This window comes from Chelonia mydas, chromosome 4, assembly GCF_015237465.2.
Source record: "Chelonia mydas isolate rCheMyd1 chromosome 4, rCheMyd1.pri.v2, whole genome shotgun sequence".
NCBI classification, from domain to species: Eukaryota; Metazoa; Chordata; order Testudines; family Cheloniidae; genus Chelonia; species Chelonia mydas.
In genome coordinates, this window is record NC_057852.1 from 119,571,645 (window position 1) to 119,591,502 (window position 19,858).

General features: G+C 39.2%; 1 protein-coding gene across 3 annotated transcripts in view; it reads left to right on the forward strand.

Moving 5' to 3' along the window:
- The window catches only part of CPZ (carboxypeptidase Z), a 60,622-nt gene extending 48,918 nt beyond the window's left edge, over window positions 1-11,704 (forward strand). For all 3 annotated transcript variants that reach the window (XM_027822484.3, XM_037898151.2, XM_043544720.1), the window contains 2 exons: window positions 3,860-3,959; window positions 7,500-11,704. In XM_027822484.3, coding sequence (XP_027678285.2) covers window positions 3,860-3,959; window positions 7,500-7,864 — 465 coding nt within the window. In that variant the 3' untranslated portion in view covers window positions 7,865-11,704. The remainder of the gene's footprint in view (window positions 1-3,859; window positions 3,960-7,499) is intronic.
- The last annotated feature ends 8,154 nt before the right edge of the window (window positions 11,705-19,858 follow it).

Consider the following 19,858-nt stretch of genomic DNA (forward strand, 5'->3'; position numbering starts at 1 on the left):
AAAGAACTAAACCAAACTTAGTTTAAATTTCCATAAAGTTTAGGTAATTTTTCACTTTTACATTCTTCTCTGATTCCATGTTTTTGGTCTCAAGTTCCACTGTTCCGTAACAGAGACCTTTTAAGTTTTGTTTTTGCCCCAGCTGGACCAAAGAAATACTGAAACATTCATTGGAAATCCTGTTCCTATAATATTTCAGCTCAGTTTCTGAACAAAAGCTGTTAGGATAAAGGTCTGGCCCCTGAACTTGTGGAGGAGCAACCGAACCAAATTTATGTGGGTTCACTCAGCAATAACAATTGCCTCACTAATAATAGGTAACTGATCACAGAGACCCAAGGCAGACATCTTTCTCTCAGCCATTAGCAGATCAGCTTTCTGTCATGCCTTATATTGATAGACTATGTAGTAATTTAAAGTTGTTAGGAGTGTGTTAGCTTTTTTTTTATGGCCTTTTTAAGCAACCTCTTGCTACTTGTGGTAAGTATCATCATTCGATAAAGACTACAATCCAGACCACCAAACTCATTTCATTTTACAGCTGTCTGATGAAAATGAGTTTTAGTGAGTCCAAATGGGACTGGATTAAATCCATATATATTGCACTTGAAGCCTTCAAGATGTAAAGATTTTTATAGTGTGAGATACTGTAGAAGTCTATGCTGGAAAAGCCTTTTGAGCAAATGCAGAACAGTAAGCGAAAACTCTCTAGATAAGATTGACTGAATTACTCCTGATAAGGATTAAGTCTGCCATAACCAATTCAAACTTTTCTCATTCTGATATTTACCAGATTATTTCGTGTGTGCATAAATCTACTTAGTTTAACTAGCAAAAGTTATACATAGATTTCTATGCGCTAATACATCTCCTATTGAAAGCAGTTACAAAACTCCCATTGACTGTAAGGGTACATGATCAGGGCTGTATTCATGGCAGCAAAATAAACCCAATAACAATAAAGTAATTAAGGGCCCAATTCTGTCACTCTTACCTGCACTGCCTAGTAATTATTGAAGTCATGTCAGAAAAAGATCTCAGAAATGGGACTTAAAACAGATTCTGACCTAAATCCAGCAAAGCAAAGTTGAAATAGAATTGCTGAATTATGGGACAGATTCTCTTCTTCCTTGTACCCTGTATAGAGAATTTACAGCTCTTCAGAAAGTGAAATTCCGTCCTTCTGATTTGGAAGTGTTTTCCATTCACTTTACAAGAATGTGAATGATAAGGGTGCAAATTAGTGGAGAGAAAGGTCCACAATTTTTACACCTCATGCTAATTTAAGATTTTCCATACTTTCATGCTGCAGGATGACTGGAAAGAAAACTGCACCAACCTGCTATAATAATTCTGTCCCTTTCTGGTTCCTTCTGTTCAGTAGTACCTCACACCTTGAGTAGTCCCATTCAAATAAGTTAAACTATGTAAAGAATAAGATAGTGCTCAACATGAGTAGGAGCAGCAGAATCTGGTCATAAATAAGTGTGTGCTGTAATTAGAACGGGTCAACATTTTTAGATTACAAAACTTTTCATCCAAAAAAAATGGCCTTTTAAAAAAATTGGATATGTTAATTATTTTTTTTAAATTTCCATTTTTTTAATTCTATTGGAAAACAAAATTTAATCTTTTTTTCATTGTTTATTTGTTTTCCTGTTTTCCTGAGGCAAAATAAGGGGAAAAAAGAAGAGAAAAGAAGAAAAAATGAAGGGGAAAGGGAAAAGAGGAGAAAAAGGAGGGGAAAAGAGGAAACCTACAAAACAGAAAACCCCCAAAAATGAAAAAAATCAGAAAAAGAATTTTGAAATTGAATTTTTTAATAAATATTTGTGAAAATTTTGAATAAATAAATACCTGTCCATTTGTGAAGCCTGAAGAAAAAAAATGACTAAAATGCTAAAAAAATGATTTTCTCCCCACTTTTTCACCAGCTCGGATTGTTATGAACTGGCAATTTTGTATCGGCATGTTTGGCATCTTGTGCATGGAATTAACACTGGTCTGCTGTGTGTCACCAGCTTTGTCTTGCTAGCAGATAGGGGTATTTCCCTTTAGCTCAAGCAGTAGGATCCTGTGCAGGGCAGGTCTACACTACGGGGGAAAGTCTATCTAAGCTACGCAATTTGAGTTACGTTAGTAGCGTAACTCAAGTCAATGTAGCTTAGATCTACTTATCGTGGGGTCCACACTATGCTATGTTGATGTGAGATGCTCTCCCATCGATTCCCCTTACTCTTCTTGTTCCGGTGGAGTAACGGAGTCAACAGGAGAGCAATCTGTGGTCAATTTAGCGGGTCTTCATTAGACCCGCTAAATTGACCCCCGATGGATCAGTTGCCACAGTGTCAATCAACAGTAAGTGGAGACAAGCCCTCAGAGTCCTATACCCATTATTATCATGACATTCTGAATGGCCATGTTGTGCAACACAATAACAACCCTGAAGTCCAAGTTTGCTGCTCTAGTGTCTCTCTCTCTCTCTCTCTCTCTCTCTCTCTCTCTCTCTCAAATATAAATATTCACATCAGGGTTTTTTTTTATTAATGTCTGTCATTGTTCTAGTATTTCCATCACTGTTCTTTCTGACAGGGAGAGATTTTCGCATAGTAATAATGCCTGCCTGCCTCATAAGATTGCTGATGGGTTCAGCTAATTAACTCACAGTTTACAGTTTACACTTTGAGATCCTTGAATATGAGGTACTACATAACTGAAAAATATTTGTTTGTTTATTATTATTTCAAAAAGTTTTAATGCCTCTGATTTTCTTATGCAAATATTATTCATAGCAGTGAGCTGCATTAATTGGTTGCACTGTCAAGATGTCAGCATGCTGTTTGACTGTTAGTTATTAGTTATTTAGTTATTCTATATATCCTTTAATGCTGCATTTTTCCTTGTAGTAAATGCAGTTAGTAGATTAGAGGGTCAGTTCCTTGTGTAAATTGGCCTCATTTACTCCATAGTTTATGAAAGTGTGTTTTTCCTTTACATAGGGAGTATCAGGTCATTTTTCAAAACTTTAACTCTAAATTTATTTTCTGTGTTGAATTTAAGTCATACATTTTAAAATATTAGTTGAATATAATGGTTATATGGTCATGCACCCATGATCTATATACAGGCGGGACCCTCCATGCATAGATCACATTCCACCATCATCAAAGGGGGATGATTTGCTTCCACATCTCCCTTTGCCCCCAGACTCCATAGAGAATTGTTCGTAGGTTGGCGATTCATGAGTGTGGAGAATGATCTGAGATTGTGCATAGGCCTCTAAGTTGTTACCCTAGAAGGCAAACTACCCTTCTCAATGAGAAGGATGGTGACTCATTTTGAGGAGAATCTCATGAGGATTGCTTCCTGTCACAACCAGAACATGGGCAGTCAGACCTAATGGTCAGAGCAGGAGTCAGTCCAGGTCAGGTACTAGAAGGCCAGAGTCCAAGACAGGCCAGAGGGCAAACCAAGAGTCAGACCTAGGAGACAGGCAGAATCAGAAGGCAGAATCTGGGGTCTCTTGCACACAGGGTCTGAAGCAGAGGCAGGCAGTCTGTATTGTTGCTCAGACAGCTTCCTGTCATGGCTTCCTGGCTTAAGTACTGGTGCCAACCAATCAGTGGGCTGTGAGGAGCTGCCACTCAGGTCCTGCTGGGCGGTGCTTCCTGCTAAGCCCAGCCTCACAAGGTCCTCCTGCAAGAGCCTAGCCTATGCCTTTGTGTTGGTGTTGAGGTGGCAGCAACTCAGTACCCCCTACAGATTCTTACACTTCCTCTTCCTATAGGCTTTCTTGCAGGAAAAGATGAGCAGGCACAAAAATATTACCATTTGGTGTAACGTGTCCTTTCTTTGTTAGGTACACCGTGGGATAAAGGGAATTGTGTCTGATAAATTTGGTAACCCAATAAAAAATGCCAGAATTTCAGTAAAAGGGATCCGACATGATGTTATCACAGGTAATGTTATTTTGGTTGGATCTTTCTCATATGATAATGATGGTATGCACTATGAGCGAAAAACTTTAGTTCTCACTAAGCCAAAAGTCCTATTACATTCAATGGACATTTTGCCTGAAGAGAATTGCAGGATTTGGCTGTGTGAGTTTACTTGTAGAATCATGTGAAAAAACGTAGGTCAAAATCTACCCTGCCTCCCCTCTCCCCCCGCACTATTATCAGTGCCAGTGAAGTTGCATGAGTGTAACTGAGTGCAAAATTTTTCCCACAATTTTTTGAAGACTCTCTCTAATTTCATGTTAAATTTCTTGTTAGGCTAAGTAAACTGAAATTTTCTTCAGATAGAGCAATATTTTGGTCTCTGTGCACAGGTGAATAGTATGTTATACATATATATGAATGATCTACATACAGTCAATCAGAGGCAAAAAGAGTGGAATACGGAGTTACATACTATGTACATTGCATTAACCAATCAATAACATACATAATTGTTAATTTTCAGCAGTTGTAAAGCTCTGAGCATTTAGGGCTCAGTCTTGCTCCCACTGAAATCAATGGGAATTTTGCTATTGATTTCAATGGGAATAGGATTAGACCCCAGTAGTACATTATGTCACATGTGTGGTAAAATTTTGCTCTGGCGGTGGCTGTTATGTTAGTGTGGAAAGCCAGAGTGGCTTATAAATGTAGTGGATACTGCACGACAGTACTTTGAGTAAACCTATAAAATTAGAGTGGATACAAAACTGGGAGATGGTGCAAATTTTTGAAGCTGAAATTGGGGCATGATTTAGGGCCTGTTCCAAACCTCATTGTAGACAATGACTTCCCATTAACATCAATGGGCTATGAATAAGGCCCGTAAAGAATTAACCAAAAATATTGTGCCCCTGTGAAGGAAAAAGGAGTGTTAAGTTTCATTTCAGAATGGACAAGAGTTTGTAGTTCAGAAATTTCATGGTGACCAGGCTTTAGTTAAGATAGACTATGCCCAACAGTTGCAAAGCCAAAATATTCAAAATGATGGCAGGGGTGCAGGAACAATTTGTAGATTGTGGGTGCTGAGAGCCATTGAACCAGACAATAATAACTCTGTAAATAATAGGTTTCAGAGTAACAGCCGTGTTAGTCTGTATTCGTAAAAAGAAAAGGAGTACTTGTGGCACCTTAGAGACTAACCAGTTTATTTGAGCATGAGCTTTCGTGAGCTACAGCTCACTTCATCGGATGCATAGCATATCGTGGAAACTGCAGAAGACATTATATACACACAGAGACCATGAAACAAAACTTCCTCCCACCCCACTCCCCCGCTGCCAACAGCTTATCTAAAGTGATCATCAAGTAGAGCCCAACCTGAAGCGAATACTCACCAACAACCACATACCACACAACAGAACCACTAGCCCAGGAACCTATCCTTGCAACAAAGCCCGTTGCCAACTGTGCCCACATATCTATTCAGGGGACACCATCACAGGGCCTAACAACATCAGCCACACTATCAGGGGCTCGTTCACCTGCACATCCACCAATGTGATATATGCCATCATGTGCCAGCGATGCCCCTCTGCCATGTACATTGGTCAAACTGGACAGTCTCTACGTAAAAGAATAAATGGACACAAATCAGATGTCAAGAATTATAACATTCATAAACCAGTCGGAGAACACTTCAATCTCTCTGGTCACGCAATCACAGACATGAGGGTCGCTATCTTAAAGCAAAAAAACTTCAAATCCAGACTCCAGCGAGAAACTGCTGAATTGGAATTCATTTGCAAATTGGATACTATTAGTTTGGGCTTGAATAGAGACTGGGAGTGGCTAAGTCATTATGCAAGGTAGCCTGTCTCCCCTTGTTTTTTTCCTGCAAACCCCCCCCCAAGACGTTCTGGTTAAACTTGGATTATTGCTGTGCACACTGTAAGATGAGCTGTTGCCAGCAGGAGAATGAGTTTGTGTGTGTGGTTTTTGGAGGGAGGGCTGTGGGGGGGGGTGAGAAAACCTGGATTAGTGCTGGAGGTGACCCACCTTGATTATCATGCGCATTATAAAGAGGGGTTTATGGGCTGTTGCCAGCAGGAGAGTGAGTTTGTATGTGTGTGTGTGGGGGGGGGGAAAGGGTGAGAAAACCTGGATTTGTGCTGGAAATGGCTCTACTTGATGATCACTTTAGATAAGCTGTTGCCAGCGGGGGAGTGGGGTGGGAGGAAGTTTTGTTTCATGGTCTCTGTGTGTATATAATGTCTTCTGCAGTTTCCACGATATGCTATGCATCCGATGAAGTGAGCTGTAGCTCACGAAAGCTCATGCTCAAATAAACTGGTTAGTCTCTAAGGTGCCACAAGTATTCCTTTTCTTTTCTGTAAATAATGGAAACTACATCAAGCCAGGAGCTTCTGCAGCACCCCCAGCACCTCTAGTTCCAGCACCTATGAATGAAGGAAATTATGATTGCCAGGAGCTGAATACCTCTGATTTTTTCCTTTCTTTTTCCCCTCTTCTTCCTTTATTTTCATCTTAAAAAAAACCCAACAGATAGACACTGAAATTCTATGAAAAATAGCATTAATACAATGTTTGCTGTGCTGATAAACTTTAAAAATCCAGGAAACATAAAGTTATGCATAAATGCGCATTGTTTGCACTGCCTCCTTCTGCATATGCGTTAAAATACAGGCCTGATCCTCAGCTGGAGGAAACTGCTATAGTTCCACTGAAGTGAATGAGCCACCAACGTGCAGGATTTCAAGGTAGTCATTTAATTGGACATTTTCACCTCAGCATCAGAGACAAACTATTTACACCAGCTGATGATCTGGCCCCATGTCTCATGTGTATTATATATTACAAATAGGAATTTCTTATGCCCTCGGACATACAATATACCTCTATATTGGGGTTGATTCTTCTTTCACTTACATCAGCTACAGACAGGTATAAATCCATTGACTTCACTGGAGCTACTTTTTATTCATACCATTGCAAGTAAAAACAGAATCAGGCACCATTTTTGTTTGCCATGGTGTACTTCTGTGTAATACATACACTGCATCTATCCTGATATTAATACAATTTACAAGATCAGAAATATAATTACAGGTTTCAGAGTAACAGCCGTGTTAGTCTGTATTCGTAAAAAGAAAAGGAGTACTTGTGGCACCTTAGAGACTAACCAGTTTATTTGAGCATGAGCTTTCGTGAGCTACAGCTCACTTCATCGGATGCATCCGATGAAGTGAGCTGTAGCTCACGAAAGCTCATGCTCAAATAAACTGGTTAGTCTCTAAGGTGCCACAAGTACTCCTTTTCTTTTTAGAAATATAATTATTTACTAAGGGCCAGATTTTCAAAAGTGCTCAACTCCCAGCAGCTCCCACTGTGACACCTTCAACCTGATTTTTAAAAGAGGGGAACATTGTGCTCAGCTCTTTTTCAAAATCTGCCCTTATAACGTCCAATGCTTATCTGTGTATAGATGTGCGTACGCATTTATGCTACTGGACAAAGGACTGAGATACCTGTTTTCTTTAGCTGCCGATGGAGACTACTGGAGACTCCTACCTCCGGGAAGATATATAATCAGTGCTCATGCTATCGGATACAGCAAGGTGATGAAGAGGGTCACTCTGCCTGCCAAGATGAAAAGAGCGGGGAGGGTAGATTTTGCCCTTCGATCTCTAGATACAAGGCCTAAAAATTTCCTCTGGGGGCCGATGGAAGACATATATGAGCGATATGACCCACTGGAATATTTTGATCCTCATGCCCAACATGCACCGTCTGAACCAAGAGAAGAAAGAGGGCAGCCTACACGGCACAATGAGAAGCCTTGGTGGTGGTCTTACTTCAGCTCTCTAGGCCAGCATAAACCACTGTGGCTGCTCAAACAGCGTTAAGTCAGATAATTGTTTTGCTCACCTTCTTATGACACTGTTCCATCAAAATCCTAATACCCTGATTGCTAATGGCAATATTTAAATCTGTTTAATTTGGAAATACAGTGTTAACTCAATATCACTTTCTGTAATTCTTTTTTCCCCCTCTTTTCACAGAATTGACTATATTCAAGTACTTTTATATATTAAAAAAATAGTACACATTTGTTCAAAGGCCAGGTTCTATTCAGTTTCCTAGTAATGTGCTTTCCTTATGCCCATGCAGTTAATCATCAGATTTATTATTTATTAGATTCTAAAGTACCTGCAGAGGAATCTTCCTGATCTTTTAATGCATTTTCAAACATGTCTTATCACATTAATTATTGCAAACTGAAAACAACCTTTAGGAAAATTTGGAAAAGCCTTTTCTTCTTTATACATTATTTCTGCATATTAAGTTTAGTACATTAAATCTTCCAGCATAGATTAAAATTATTTTAGAGGAAAAAAAACCCTTCATTTGATCTCAGCATTAATTTTCAGAAAAGACTCACTAGAAAGGAGAAATGTGGAAAGAAGAAATCTGTGTTTCTGAATTAGGAACATTTATAGTAGGATGAGCTACTAGTGAAAGAGTCAGTTCTTAATAAAGAAACATATTGAACAAAGTCACATTTTCCCAAATTCTATTTGAGAAATTCTCATTCAGTTTCCATCTGGTAATGCTTGAAAGGGACCCATACAATTTTATAAAATAAAGGGAAATGTGATAAAGGCCAGATTGTGATATCCTCCCATGTGTTGCTTAGTGCCTTACATCAGGAGTAAACAACTGAAGTAAATGGGAATACGTGGAGAGTATGGTACTATTCATGGGAGTAAGAGTATTTGACCCTACTAGAGTTTTAATACTAAAGGTATGCTTGTATTTCTGAAAACATTTGTTATTAAAAAGTACTAGGAGGTAAAAAATAAATGGCCTAATTCATGAGGGAACTAGGTTAAAATGTGACATATGCCATACCGGAGTAATTAATGGCTTAATTGCAGAAGTGCGTCTGGATTCAGCATATTGAAAAGAAGCTTTTTTTGTGAGTGAGATTTCAAGTGTTTCCTAATTAGAACTAGGTGTGAAATAGAGTGAGGATAACCTTCCCTGTGCTATGTCTGTCCAGGCCACAATCAGGAGTTTTAAGTTGGACTGAAGTTCTGCTGGGTTTCATGAATGGTAATCCAGATACAGGGGTTGGGTTATGGCACACCAGTAGGAAACAACAGGTAGAATCTTTGGAGAAGGAACCTCAACCTCCCTGAATTCCTGAGTTATTTCACTCTCCGGAAGATACACAGTTCATTTTTCAGTTGCAACAATTTTATGGGGAAAAAAATAATTTTCAATGTTTTTTTTTAAGTATTTTTTAAAATCAAGAAGAATAGACGTGCCTTGTTGAGAATGCAATAACTTCCACATTAAATAAACAACCAAAAAAAAAAGGATTTTCTTTTAGGACCACAAATAATGAGAATATTCAATAAACCTAAAATCTGTGAAGGGCTATTTTTTCCTGACAGTTACAAGTGGACATATTGTATGTAGTAGGCTTAAATGTAGTGATGAGGGGATATCAAACTCACTTATTGAGCAAGCCGACGACTTGGTTCAGAGCATTACCAGTTAGATGTTAAGAATGATTGTAGTCTCTAGAATTGGGATCTTAGTCTCATCTCTAAAGTGGGAGTAGTGATATTTCCCACCCGGATCTGTCTTATCTATTTAGCGTGTAAACTCTATGGGGCAGGGACTGTCTCTTATTATGACTGTGTCTACACTGTGAGCTAGGGGTATGATTCCTGAATACATATCCACCAATTTTCAGGTGGGTTTGTATTTGGCACACCTCAGCCATGTTTCTGCTGCCACAACCCGAGCTACTGTGGCTATGCTGCTATTTATACTCATGCTAGCTTGATGAGAGCTAGTGCAAGTATGTGTCCACGAGCAGGGGAATCACATCCCTAGCTTGTAGTGTAGACCTGGCCTATGTGTATGTAGTGCCTAGCATTTGGGGCATCTCTAGGCACTACTATAATAAATGCATGAGAATGGACACTATGAAAAACAACCTCATGACCTGATTCAGGAAAGCCCTTATATGTGTGTTTCACTTTAAGCGCGTGCTAAATTCCCAGTGGAATGGGAATTAAAGTTAAATACGTGCTTATCTGCTTTTCTGAAGAGGCGTGGATTTACGCAGGTGTTTAAGTGCTTTCATGAATTGCGGCCTCATGCAGCACGAAGGTTTAGGAACACAGAAAAGAAATTAAGAGCAATGAAAGTTACCTGACAGCCTCCATTTTGACTTGTCTAGTCTCTTTTTCGGAATGTCAGAACTACTTTGCCGTGTGACATGTCCCACAGAGGGACTATAATATCAGTCTAAACTCCACACCCCAAAATAGCTCATCTTATATGTGAATTACAGCACATGTTAGTGAGACTCCCTCTCCTTCTAAGTCAAAGCCTATGTTTTTTTCAATTCCCTTCCAACCACATATTGAACATTATTGACCTATGTTTTTGTAGCATCCGCCTTAATAATTAATTTCCCAGTCGCCATTGTTACCTTTGTTCATTCAAGCAGGATGCCATCCACAAAGCTTTTTTCATTAACAGGCATTTGGAACTGCTAAAGGTCTAGGGAACACTCTTCAGAGAGCTTCATCATTAATATGCCAGTGCAGAAACTCCTCAATGGATTCACAGTATACAGATGTAATTAATAGCCTTTAAGAAGGTGAAGAACAGGGAGAAGTGTTTGCTAATGTTATATTTGAAGTTTCTCTTTTAATTATACAGTAGAGATAATTTAGAATAAGCAAAAATGCCAAGGGAAAAGGAAAGTTAATTTACACTTCACAAGAATTGTGAAAACTCCTATTATTCTAAAGAAACTCCGGGTCAGATTATATTTGTCCCTTGCACCAATGTGATGGGGGAAGGCAGGCAGAAATGCCTTCTTTTGTCCCCCCTGTGCAGGAGGTGGCCACAGTTATGGTCCCTGCAGTCCCCTGAAGAATTCTCTTGCTTTTCCAAAGAGGGAAGGAGGAGAAAATTTCTCAAGCTGGGCATCCAAAAATGGAGGCACCCAAAATCATTAGTCACTTTTGATTGACCATTTCTCTTTGAATATAATATATAATGTTTATATTTGCATAACTCTCCTGATTTTCACACCTATATACTATGCTTCCATCACACAGGTGAACTAGGCTGCTTTCAAATGACATCTCCATTTGCATGCTGATAAAGTCCCATGAAGTAGCTGTTGAAGTGGACAGGTTTTTAGCAGCTCAGCAAGCCAGTCCCTTTTCCTTGAAGCAAACGTTTGCTAGGATCTTAGTTTAATTTTTTTTAAACAATTGCTTTAAATGGCAGTGACGACAGCCTTCACAATATGAACAGAACGTAAACTGATCCAATGGTGGCTGCAACAGACTGAAATAATATCTCTAAGAGGTGGGCATTCTCCTTATTCATCTCAGTGGGTTAACCCCAGAACCTTGTGATGCTACTCTAAATGTCACCATTAACTCTTTCACTGTTGTATGCATGAAAGAAGAAGGATGATCATATTATTAAGATCTGCACAGTATACCATGAATTGGTGTCACATTTTGATGTCATGAGTGAGCCAAATTGGTTTGTGGGCAGAGCTTGGGAGAATATCACCACTTTCCCCTCCAATTCTAACTTTTTCTTTAACTTTTAGTAGTACAAAAGGCCAGTTATTAGAAATGTATGCCAAAGTATTTGAGCAGGGAAACAACATTTTGAAATAAAGAAAATTTGGTACATTATTGATATTACTTATGGATACTCATCACTGCAGTATGTGACTGAAAAGATGAATTATTGATGGAGATGTAACATAACTATAGTATATATTTGAAAGGCAATTGTAATTATGTATATGGGCTTTAACTTCAAAAGAAAGGAAGTCTTAATCAACATATATGTATTTGATATATGTATTTAACTCAGAGAGGTTAAGGCCGTGTGCAACACTACCTCCAGTGACTCAAAACCATGAACCTCGAGGCAGACTGCTAGGAACCAGGGCACAAACCCCAAATTGGTTGTGAGTTCTATACTTAGAGTTCATCAAATGAATTACCACGTGGAAATGCCTCAGGCATTATAGCAGTCTCAACATGGAGTCACAGACAGTCCCCGTGGGTACTCAGCTCTACCGAACCACTCAGGTGAGTGCACGTTTGTGATAGGTGGTCCATTACACCAAGAGACACAGCAATATTCAGGTTACTACCAGTCCCAAAGGATCAGTCACTTACCCCAGGTCAATTTGCACCTTAGATTCTATACCAAAGACAACAGTAAAAAAAAAATTGGTTATTTATAAGGTTAAAGCAGGTTACACACACACACACACACGATTTACACTCTTATGTTTCAAAAGGTAACAGAATCTTGTATAATAAGCAAGCTCTATATGTCCTTTAGGGGACTAACCCAGGTTAAGCAGCTGGGGATCTCTTTCTCAGGCCTAGAAACATTTTGCCCCCAAGTCCAATCAGCAGAGATAATCAGTTCCTTCTTGTTAGGGGTTTTATTCCCCTCCTGCCATGTGCTCTGAGCTGCAAGCTCAGGTGATAGGAAGAGTCCACATGCATGACTCACCTTCACAGGAAGGAGGGCAAAATAAAAAAAGGCTTTTGTCCTCCTGTTGACAGTACTTAGGACATTCCAGTTGTAACATTCCCACAGTAGTCCAGCTGGTATTGATGGACATTTCCTTTTCGGAAAGGCATAAAACTTTCTGTTGAAAATTGGCCCTTCACACTAATATCTTCATAGCTCAGACCTAAGTTAAGGGTTTTTTACAGGAGTTGGTGGTGAGATTCTGTGGCCTGTGTTGTGCAGGAGATCAGACTAAACGATCATAATGATCCCCTCTGACCTTATAGTCTATGATTCTATGTCTCTCTCCTGTCTGGTGATTTACACAGTCAGAGAGGTTAACTATACAACCGCTCATATATTACCTTGCAATATGGGATATAGATGTTATGTAAGTGGGATTAATGTATGCAGATACTCACAAACATTCAGTAGAGTTTAAACAGTAAACACATTCTTCTAATTCTAATACCTATTTAACACTATGAACACACAAGTGAGCTAGATTAATTCCAGCTATGTAGTTGTCAGTGTTCCTTTGAGACATGGGGATCTCAATACTGAGATGGCAGCTGGCCTGCCAGTGTCACACACTGAAACTACTCCCACTGATTTGCAGAAATCCTTCCAATGAGTTGTCCAGTGACAAGTTTACATGACTTGTTTGAAGCCATATATAGGAAGTAAGTGTTAGAGCCCAGATTAGAATTTGGGAGCTTCTGGATTCTATTACCATGCTCAGTCCACTATATGAAGTCTGAGTTTCTATTCTAACTTACTGGACAAAATCCTTGCCCCCATTGAAGTAAATGGTGAAACACCCAGGATTTCATCCATTACTTATGTCCATCAATGATTTTGTCTAATCAGTGATTGGGGATCCCTTGATTCGAGGATGATCTCTACCACGGATTTACATATGGGTCCTGAGATGACTCAGGAGCCCGATCCTGGAACCGCAAATCTGCCTGCAGTAGGTACAGACATTTTGTGGCAGACCAGCGGCTTGTTGGGAGAAAATTATTTCTTTTTCCTTCCTCCTCTCTCTCTTTTCAGCTTTGAGGGGAAGGCACTTTGTGGCCTCTGACCACCACGGGATCTCTGACCATGGGTGAGCTCAGAGTAGAGGACTTGTTTGGTAGGCAAGAGTCTGGCATCCACACACAATGCCCAGCGCAGTGAAGTTGGTGCAGGAGGATCATTGCTTCAATGTCTAATCAGTAACCAACTGATAACTGATTCGTTAGCTAACACAGCCCCATAGTTACCCTTCTGCTTATCTCCATTCTGCTTCATAGAGAAAAGATGTAATTAGCCAGGTGCAACCAATTCTTACTGCTGGCTGTTGCCCAAATGTTCTAAACACTATTAAATTTACGTCCAATAACACTAATTACATTTAAGGCCATATAAAAATGATGATTTATATTCCAACTAAACATATAACAGTGACTGCAGATGACACCAATAATATATGGTTAATGAGGACATGACTGATAAAATCTACATAAGTTAGAGTAATAAAAAATGACTTCAGTACTCTCTGTTTGCTTTATTCATCTTTAACTGGAAATAAAGATAACTTTTGTCAGCAGAAGATAAAACTGCATAGATAAAAATCACAATCAAATTTGCCCAGTAAATAGAAAACCTCAAGTACCACCAGCTAAAACAAAGACCAGGCACTATAGCTGTTATGCTGATAGAAGGTAGCTGCAATGATATTACAGCAAAATGTTTATTTGATTTTAAAGTGTCCTGTATTCAAATGAATGTTCTTAAGTCACATTCTGGTTGGTTCAATCACCTCTTGCCTCACACATTCAAAACCTAGTTGACGAAAAATCCATAAAATCTGACTGTAAAGGTGAAACCTTCAATCTGTTGCAGGAGTAAACTGCTAATAAATAGAATTGAACACACACAAAGAAGGAAACGCAGGTGGCACATATAGTATAGGAATGTAATGGAGGAAAAAAAGTCTTTTTAAAATCATGAGTTAATTATTAAAGGACTAGATCATGCAGCCATTACTCACCACGGAGAACACTTACACTCTCAAGTAGTCCAAAGTGAGTAAAGGATACCCAATCTACCCCTAAATAAATTGTACCATACAGGAGAACTGAAGATACTGTGACTGAGGCCTTGTCTATACTAGAATTTTTTGCCACTTTAACTATACCAGTATAATTAAAGCCATACATGCCCCCTTGTCTGGAGGCAGTTCTATCAGTGCAAAGGCATTTTATACCAGTATAGCTATTCTCATTCCGGAAGAGGACTAGCATTCCAGTATAAGTCATCTTTATACTGAGGACTTGTCTACACTTTCTGCTAAATCGGCACTGCTGCGATCGATGCAGAGGTGTCTATTTAGTGGGTCTGGTGAAGACAAACTAAGTAGATGGCAGAGCGCTCTCTGTTGACGTCTATACTCCACCTCCCCGAGAGGTGGAAACACAGTGTAGACACCGCTGTAAGTCGACCTAAGTTATGTCAACTTCTGTTACCTAACTTATGTAACTGAAATAGTGTAACTTAGTTTGAATTGGCTCATTAGCACTGACCCCCCACTTGGAAAGGCAACTCCCATCTTTCCATGTGCTGTGTATTTATACCTGCCTACTGTATTTTCCGCTCCATGCATCTGATGAAGTGGGTTTTAGCCCACGAAAGCTTATACCCAAATAAATTTGTTAATCTCTAAGGTGCCACAAGAACTCCTTGTTGTTTTTGCTGCTAAAGTAACACGGCTACCACTCTGAAACCTTTCAACATATGTACTCAGAGGCAAGTTATGGAAGGGTGCACAATTAGGGAAGCCCTTTGCATTGAAACCATATCGTATTTATTGCACGTTGCCCACAGTCAAAATCCTGTGCAGCAGATGCTTCATGGCCTTGCACAACTGGATGACAACAGCCCCACCATAGATTTTCCAATAGCAAACTGATTGCTCATTCCAGTATTGCAAGTTTCCAGAGAGCGCTTGCTACCCATTTCTCCACTGTCAGAGCAGCTTTCCTTTTGGTGTCTCTGCTCTGCAGAGCTTAGCAAACGTCTCTAAGAATATAGTCTCCCCCATCCGAAAATTCTGCAGCTACTACTGGTCACCCCAGGTTTCCATCATGATCCAGCCCTACCACTCAGTGCTTGTTTCATGGGCCCAGACCCATTGTTCCACCATCCGCAGCCGGTCAGTTTCATTCACTGTCTTTATCATCCACTCCTCCTCAGTAGTCCAGCTGCCTGAGTGGCTGCTGTCGTAGGTGCTGTGGTTCTGAAAAGAAAAATCATTTGGCGGAGCCTTAAAATAGACAAGAGAGCTCCTCTAATCTGGGCAGCATCCCTAGCTTTGGCAGAAAACAGAAAAAAAAAGAGTGGATTATGGGAAGGAATTGTGGGAATTTTTTAAAAACAGTGCAAGCAGAGAGAATTGTGGGAATTTTGACTCCAGTCTACCGCAGTTCCCTGAGAGAAGTGACACTATCCCACAATACACCGCAAAAATTTCCCGAAAGGTAGTGCACCGGATGGTGTAGCGGGTACACCGGGATGCCTACTCACAGTGTCAAACATCTTTTGCTGATCCAACCTGATGCTATGAGAACGTACACACTGCACAGTCAAAGGCAGCCAAATGTGAAATAGCCATGTTGACAGCAATATGCCGGCAGAACTTTTGTGGGTAAAACTTTCTAGTGTAGACAAGGCCTTAGAAACAACACTGCCTTGTCATGACTACAAAAGGAGTATCAGAAGTAACAGCAGTTACCACTAGCCTGCCACGCCTTTAAGCGATATGGCTGCAAGGCCTGGGTCTGGGCCACCTGTACAGATTTCTCTTGTAGTGGTTATTATCTCCTCCTGTAACTTTGCCACAACGAGACACCAGAGCATTCAGGGAAGAATTCCCACAGCAGCACCATCAGAGTGAATCCTGCTGCTGCAGAAAGTTGTGACACTGTAAAAATGAGTTTGCAATGCAAATAACTCAGATGCAGACCATCGGAATGAGCTGTCACCCCTCTTCTATGGGCAGGGCTTGTTGCTGGGAGTTAACATGTCTTTTTTCTGGAAATTGTGAAGCTATTTGTTTTAAATTGCTTGCCCATGATAAAAATTTAAGCTGAAATGAGCTCTTTTCCTTTGCTCGCAATGACAAATACAGTAGAAGCCACTTAATTACTCCATGATAAATGGCACACCCAATTAATTATGATGAGTGCCAGGGGAAAAAACCGATGTGAGGGAAACCAATGACTCTAAACAATGGAAAAGTCTGTTTAAATTTCATTCCTGGAGTTGTCTGTAGTCTATTCACAATAGTTAAAGAGCTATTAATTGGTGTTTTCTATCACTAACTTTGTAATTGTTTGGCCCCTTGTTCATTTTATGCTCGTAAATGAGTCAAAATTACCTTAGTAAAGTGTTTTCCCTGAAATGATTTTTTTAAAACTCCATAAAATAAATATGAATTTGAAATGAGCACAATGGTCTTCATTATCCGTTCACTCTTGTGGGTGTAAATCAGGAGTAACTACAATACACTACAGTTAATAGAGCTATGCTGATGTTAAACTGCTGTAAATCAGTCAATAATCAGGCCCAGAATATTTTTAGGATAGCCTGATAAGCAGGACAATCACCATGCAGAGTCTTAGCTGTTTAAATGAAGGTGCCACTTTAAACTGATTTAGGTAAGCCAGTGACATTGGCAAAGCATAGGTTTAAAGCAGTAAATGATTACATAGAGGAGAATCAGTCCCTAATGTACCGTCTGCCAGTTTGTGGTTTATTCACTTTATACATATCTGACTTTAGAAGCAGACACCTTTTGGTTCCTTTAGATAATGAATTAGAGTACTTGTGATGACCACCACACAATTCATGTTTCTGTGTTTATCAGCTGATTTGAATCGTGGAAGATGGATAAAAAATGCCTAATAATTTAATATATGACCATTAATTCTTTAAAGTGCCCAGAACAGATCAGAATTAATTCCAGTACATTTTAAAATATCCTTGAACCTATATATCTATATTTAGTATTATCAGTTTACAAACCATAAATTTACAACCAGTGAATGGCCTCTCCTGGAATTAAGGACTAGAGAAAATGAATGACTTCTGGCTACCTATTTGTCCATCCGCTCCTGTATGCCAGTTACCAATTTCTAATAAATTCCCATTACCTTAAATGTTTATCATGTAAATAAGGAGTAAGCATATATAATATAATATAATATAATATAATATAATATAATATATTGTATAATGTAAGTGTATATTATAAAGGTTTATAGCAATATTGCATGTCATTTAGGGAATGGTTGGAAATAGGATGTTTATTAATATTTTGTATTTCTAGAGGATTTTCCATTTCAGTAGCTGAAAGCACTTTACAAACATTAAGAGCCAAGTTCTCTTGTAATTTATTTGCAGTGTTATTGTAGCTATGTTGGTCCCAGAATATAAGAGAAACAAGGTAGGAGAGGTAATATCTTTTATAAGTTGGTCCAGTAAAAGATATTACATTATCTACTTTTAGAGTAGCAGCCGTGTTATTCTGTATCCACAAAAAGAAAAGGAGTACTTGTGGCACCTTAGAGACTAACAAATTTATTTGAGCATAAGCTTTCGTGAGCTACAGCTCACTTCATCGGATGTAGCTCACGAAAGCTTATGCTCATATAAATTTGTTAGTCTCTAAGGTGCCACAAGTACTCCTTTTCTTATCACCTACTTTGTTTCTCTTGTAAATTACATAAGTCTAAATCCAGAGTAGCTCTACTGATTTCAGTGGAATTATACTGAATTCACATCGATGAATGCAAGAACAAAATGGTCCCTAATTAATTGGCCCTAAATAAGACAACACAGAGCAAAGTAGGTAAGTATTAATGATTATTATTATACCGGTATTATTGTATCCATATTCCAGAGTGAATTGCCTAAGGTCACACCAAGAGTCAGTGACAGAGTTTGTAATAGAATCCAGGCCCTGGCTCCCATTCCCATGGAAGTCTGTCTAGAAGTCCTGGCTCCCAAGCTCATGCTCTAACCACTAGATCACATTTCCTCCAATAAAAGGGGAAACAGTAAAAAATACTGGTACTTTGTCACTTTAAATACACAGCTGGTTAAAGATGCTTACAGAGTCACTTTTTTTAAAAAAGCGCTGATGGTCAAAGTAAGCTGCACCCAAAAATTCAGTTTTAAGTACCAAAGGGAAGGTTTTGCTATAACTCTGAATTGAGTAGTCCTTACACAGGGGAGAAGTGTCACAGTAGATAGTAGAGACTGCTGCTGTTATAAAGGGATGGCAGAACTGGGCCTGAAATACTGCGAAGAATGGAAATGAGACAGTGTTTGCATTTTTTCTTTTCTGAAATACATTTTAAGGCACTGCCCCTTTAACGTTCTCTTCTAATTAACTAATGTCAGAGAGCACCCTACATGCCATATGTTTCCCTCTACCCCTCCATTTGGTGTTGGTTAGATGTAAATAGACTCCCACAGCTGATATCAGGAAGTGACCTGGTCATGCAGCCAGGAATGAGTTCACCTCCACCAATTGAAATCTGAGTGGTGGAGCTAAAGACTTCATGCTGGAAACTGGAGTGCCCTGAGAACCCTGCAGTGGTGCTTCTCAGCAATCAAAGATAGGTTATAAGGCCAAAATGTTCAGACCCAGGCCCAGAAATTTAGGTACCTAAACCCATATTTGTGCACCTATATCAGTCAAGGTTAGGTACTATTATATGTAGCCTGTGGATTGTATTTATACATAAGGTTGAGTTTGGCCTTTCAAACATTCACCCTCCATGTGTATTCTTCATTTCCAGCTACAGTTTTCTTTGCTTTTACTAAACTTCTACCACACAAAGTCGCAGATTTGGGACTTAATGTATCCAGATTAGTTGTTTGGGTGGTATCTTTGTGGCTGGTCAAATATTGTAAAATTAAGCAGGGATAAAAATTTTGAGGATCTCTACCAGAAGTAAGAGTCTTGATTTTTTTTTTAGAGAGGGGTCATTTTTTGAGAGATGCAGAGAAAAATCTTCTAAAGCTGGAAGCTCAGAGTCCCTGGAGTGAATGGAGTTCAATGTACCATGGATAATTTGTTTGCTTTGCAATTATTTTCCGTCAGTGGAGACAAATTGATTCGTACAATAAAATTGACGGTCACTGCAAGGCTGCTGGCTTTCTAAACTATGAAAGGATTTGACTAGTTTAAGTGAGTACTACATTTTTGGAGTCCTGGAGTTTCATATTTACTGGTAAAATCAGGATGATAGTATTTGTGC